Source organism: Mobula birostris, chromosome 3 (genome assembly GCF_030028105.1).
Source record: "Mobula birostris isolate sMobBir1 chromosome 3, sMobBir1.hap1, whole genome shotgun sequence".
Lineage (NCBI taxonomy): Eukaryota > Metazoa > Chordata > Chondrichthyes > Myliobatiformes > Myliobatidae > Mobula > Mobula birostris.
Window position 1 is genome coordinate 134,306,587 of NC_092372.1, and position 5,465 is coordinate 134,312,051.

The 5,465-nt window shown below is 42.8% G+C and overlaps 1 protein-coding gene across 1 annotated transcript; it reads right to left on the reverse strand.

Moving 5' to 3' along the window:
- Nucleotides 1–662: 662 nt before the first annotated feature.
- LOC140195697 (paraneoplastic antigen Ma1 homolog) lies at nucleotides 663–1,514 on the reverse strand. Its single transcript, XM_072254410.1, has one exon. It carries the CDS (start codon nucleotides 1,512–1,514, stop codon nucleotides 663–665), a length of 852 nt encoding a protein of 283 aa, XP_072110511.1.
- Between the last annotated feature and the right edge of the window lie 3,951 nt (nucleotides 1,515–5,465).

The window sequence follows — 5,465 nt, forward strand, 5'->3', positions numbered from 1 at the left end:
ACCTCCAGTACACTGAATGGCATCAAGGGTAAATGCTTCAGATACTGGTTGTAAAACGAACGGTGCAGTAACGTGACCTGCGACCCGGTGTCGAGTATGGCTTTAGCATTTATTCCCTCTGTCCATAGCGACACACTGGAGCATGGTCCCACTAAGCCTTCAGGAATAGGGTCTTTTGCTTTCAGGAGTTCCTTGGTACATTTCTAGGAACGTGTTTCCCCCAGATACACCAGGCCATTCCCTCACTGGGTTTCCTCTAAGTTTCCAGACACCTCTCCCTGCTTAGATAGCCAGGGGCTCGCTCTCCAAGGGGCTTCCTGCCGCTCACATTCCCGCCGGAAGTTTCCCTCTTCCCCATAGTTATAGCATATGCTACCGGCTGCCCCTCTTCTCGTGGAACTCCGGCCACCCACAGCCCTCTGCATAGTCCGTCCCCTGGGGGGAGGGGCCTTCTCTACCAATCCTATCATATGGAGGCTCCACACCTGCTGTTAACACCCGGGACATCTCAGTCGTCATCTCTTCCACCATCTCCTTGACCATTTCCCGGGTTGGGCTGACCCCGGTCAATTCGCCACAAGGGGCTATTACCGAGGACTGTACCCTGCTGACAGAGTCCTCTCGCGGCCCCAATGCATTATCCTCCTCCTGCACCACTCTGATCAGCTGAACAAATGAGGGAGGGGATACACTTTACCAGACTGCCGGAAACCCCAAGCAATCATGTCCTGAGACTGGGTGCCCTTGGCTATCTGGTCCGTCTGTAACTGATCCACCTCAGCCACCTGAATACCCCCCCGGCGCCGCAAATAATTTAGCCGTCTCTCTAGCTGGAAAAGATACGAGGAAAGCTTCTCCCCTTTCTCCTGACACATGTTTTGGAACTCCCCCACGAGCTCCAGTGTGCTCCCTGTCATGCCAGCAGCACTCTCTAATGCTTCTAGATTCTCAGCAACGGAAGCAGAGGGCTGGTTGACTGTCACACCACTTATATCAGCCGCCAACCCCCTCAAACTTTTAACTAATCTCTGTCGCTTTTCGTCATCAGAGCACTGCCACTCACCTAACGACCGAGAGGTCTGTTCCACCCACATCTCATACTCCTTTTCCCCCTCCGGGGTGGGCATTACTCCAGAGAAAACTCTTCGCTTCCGGCGGGAACCCGCTGCCTTATTCGCCAGGGAGGTAAGGGCTGATGCCAACTCAGAACCCTCGACCTTCACTGGATGACGGGGACTAATTAAATTTTCCAAATCCGACCACTCTTTCCCCTCATTCCTCAGAAACGATAGAACCCTGTCTCTGAAATCTCTGCGCTCAACTGCGGGCAACTCAGCTTGTGACCCAGCCTGCTGGGCTCCCCTCTCTTCCTCCCTGCCACCTGGGTCATCAATAGACGCTGGCAGTCCCACCGCCGTTACGTCAGCGCTAGTCTGAACTAAAATGAGGTCTGAGCCTGCCATTTTATCAAACTTTTGTGCTACGATTTCAACCTTGCCAACAGCTTTAACCATACTCAAACATCGAATTAACAATTCATCCAGGCTACAAATATCCACCCCACTCAACACGCACGCATTAATTACTGGCAATCCCACAGATTTCACTCAGCCAGACTTAACTAGGCTGAACCCTTCTATATAAATATTATAAATGAATTGGTTGTGATATTAGCTACCTGAAGCCACTGCTGTCAACTATTATTTCAATTGGATATCACTATAAAGTTTTTATTAATTGCAGAACTGTTTAAACCTCCTCAGTCTTTGACTTAATGCCATGCAATGAAGAAAGTTCTCCACTAAGGCAACAGTGAGAATTTGAGGCAACTTTTAATATGGCTAGAGACTGAAGCTGACCTTTAATGCAGAAAGAGATGGAGAATTGTGTTTGCGGGGTTAGTCAGAGCAGTGAGGTATCACCCACGGAGACTGAGCTGAGCAGTCTTGATTAACACAGCACCAACATGCTTTGGGGCACAAGTGCAACCGGAATGATCAGTCAGGGGGAGGTGGCGGGAGGGGTGGAATAGTAGAACCACCAATCACACTTATTTCTGTATACCTGGTGTAATGGATTAATGGAAACTCTTTTGGCGCAATGGAAAATTGATAACATAATTTCCAATCTGCCAGAGCTGCAAAAACTATTCCTATGGCAGAAAGGAGCTGTAGTTTTACTTCGCAGGATATATCCTTGGCAATAAATCTTCAACAGTCCCATTCATTTGATACAATTTTTACAATAACTTTATGAGATGCCTAGTTGGAATTGAAAGAAAGATTGCAGTGCAAAAAAAATCCACTCCTCATAACTGCAAAGTAAATTTAACATGCCGAGAGTTCATGGGTCATCTTATTTTCACTGCAGTCTGCTGCCAACATCATTAGATTATTTGCTATTCATTTGAAGAAAAGGTTGCCAGTTTTGCTTCATTACTGAATTCTGGATTTGTAAAAAAAATGAAGGTATTAATTTCTAGATTTGTATTAATACAAGTATAAATCATGGCTTATTCTGGACAGATTCCAAGACTTTTTTTTATTATTATTCTGGAATAGACAAAGTAAAGCTTTTACATGTTGACGGAAAAGACCTCGGTCTAATCTTTGCAACACACACAAAATGCTGGAGGAGCTCAGCAGGCCAGGCAGCACCTATGGAAAAGAGTACAGTCCACATTTCGGGCCAAAACATCAGTTGTACTCTTTTCCATAGATGCAGCCTGGCCTGCTGAGTTCCTCCAGCATTTTGTGTGTATTGCTCGGATTTCCAGCATCTGCAGACGTTCTCTTGTTTGTGATCGGTCTAATCTTTGTATATTTTAGAAAAATTACTGGGTAAATGATGGTTTTCAATTTTTTTTGCATTAAATGGATGTTTTCATTACATTTTTATAACTTATTTATGTAAACACAGTGTGATTCCATGTTTTAATATGAACTCATGTGATTCGATTCCAACATCTTGGTTTAGAATAGTGATAAACAGAGATTTTTCAGGCATTTGACAGTTAATAAATCATTTTCCTGTGACTAAACAAATACTCCTCAAACAGACTTATGTTGAATTGCAATTGTTTTTCCAGAGAAGCTACACCATTGCTGATTGTCTTGGGGAAGAGTTTCCAGCTGTAAAAATTCAAAGGACTTGTGATAAGATGAGTCAACTTGCCGCTTAAAAATGAACTCCTCCTCAACATTTTCTCATGGCTCTCTAATCATCTTCCAACTAGAATGTATCAAAGCAAAGTGCTCAATTGGGGATTACGTTGGCTATCTTTCATTTTGTTTTATTAATAATTCAATTATGTACCGTATAGTGATTTGAAGTAAATAAATATATGGTGAATTTATTCTAATTTGTTACAAAAGTATCTAAATTATCTGTATGTTTGGAGCATTATAATAAGCAACTGTCAAATATATTTCACCGAATTCTTAATCTTCCATTTGAGTAATTTTAATTAATAGTTTTCTTTTCATCATTTACAAATGGAATGGTTATTTCCTTATTCCTGTTTTATGTAGTAGATACAGGATCCCAATGTTTTTATTTCAGCTGAGTAGAGAACCCTGCTGATTAATCCCTTAGCACCTTGCTAGACATTTACTTCCAGAAAAGCAGCAATGAGTAATTTTAATTAACTTGGGATTGATTGGCCAGCATTAGTTTTGATACTTTCACACTATGCTATTAAAATCACTTCACTGTGCATTATTTACACAATGTACAGAACTTAAAGGCATAGTTTTCTGTGAAGTGGCTAAGATATGTGAACTTGATCAATAAATCATCAAAAACATCCAAGTCATTGTCCTTGGCTCTGTGACAATCTCCATTCCCTCACTAGTGATTTCAACCGCCACTTTTGTTTATCTTGGACTTTTCACACCCTCAGAATTATAGCTTGAGACTAGTGATCTTTTCTGTTAATTTTTGATCCCTACTTTCACCTCCATTGCTCATCTCTGACATTGCCTCAGTCTAACTGATGATAAAACTTCCATCTATGTTTACCTCTTCTCTAGGCTCCAGTGCTTCAATTCCGTACTCCACAAATCTGAGTTAATTTAAAATGTTGCCACCTGTATCCAGAGCCATACAGCTGTGCTCCGCATCTGCTATGTTCATTGAAATCTTCAAAGCATTGTCACTGAACCCGTACCCCCATTAAGTCTTTGTATACATCACCAGCTCCACATGCCAATAAGAGCCATTTCTTCCATCCCTTCCTCTTCTCCATCTACCATTTTTTTTGCAAATCATCAATGGCTTCATGGTTGAATGTTAACAATTTGGAATTCCAATTTCAAAACACACTTCAGATCCAGAATCAAGAGAGACTTTAGTTTGCAGTGGATTATATAAGATTATAGTTCCCTGTATTACGGCAGTGGCTATAGCTCGACTGTCAAACTTAAGTGATGGCTGTGAAAAAGTCGGATCTCCTCCAGTTGACATTGGCAGTTCTCTTCTTGGCCTCCATGTTACGTGTTCAACATATATGCTGAGTTATCATCCCCTTGTCAGACTGCATATGTGTATGATATGTATAAGATATGTTTAGACACTCTCGGCTAGTATTACTTTTCTTACTTCAAATGTTGAGATTATGGTATCCAAAAGGAGAATAAAACAGCAATTATTCATGTAGGAAATAAATCAAAACTGTTGGTAGCCATAAGCAAACTAATAGATTTTTTTAAACACAAGAGATTTAGCGGATGCTGGCAATCCTGAGCAACAAATGCAGGAGGAACCCAGTCAGTCAGTCAGAAACTATGGAAAGGAATAAACATTCACCATTTTGGGCCAAGGCGCCTCATCAGAACAGGAAAGGAAAGGAGCAGAAGCCGGAAAAAGAAGGTGTGGGGAGGGGCAAGAGTACAAGCTGGCAGGAACTAGGTGGGGTGGAAGGTGGGTGGGTGAGGAAGGGGAAATGAACTAAGAAGCAAGAAGCTGGAAGGTGATAGGTGGAAGAAGTAAAGGGCTGAAGGAGAAGGAATCTAATAGGAGAAGACAGTGAACCATGGAAGAATAGGAAAGAGGGGGGTCACCAGGGGTGGGGATGGTAAGGTGAGCAGAAGAGAAGGGGTGAGAAGGGAATCAAAATAGGGATTGGTAAAAGAGAGAAGGGGAAGTGGGGGGGGGGAATAGAGAAATTACTGGAAATTAGAGAAATTGATATTCATGTCATCAGTTTGGAGACCACCCTGATGGAATATGAGGTATTACTCCTCCAACCTAATCACCAGATGCAGTATATGACCCCGACAGACTCACCTGGATCACCAGGTACAGTATATGACCCCGACAGTCTCACCAGGTTCACCAGGTACAGTATATGACCCCAACAGACTCACCTGGATCACCAGGTAGAGTATATGACCCTGACAGACTCACCTGGATCACCAGGTATAGTATATGACCCTGTCAGACTGACCTGGATCACTGGATACAGT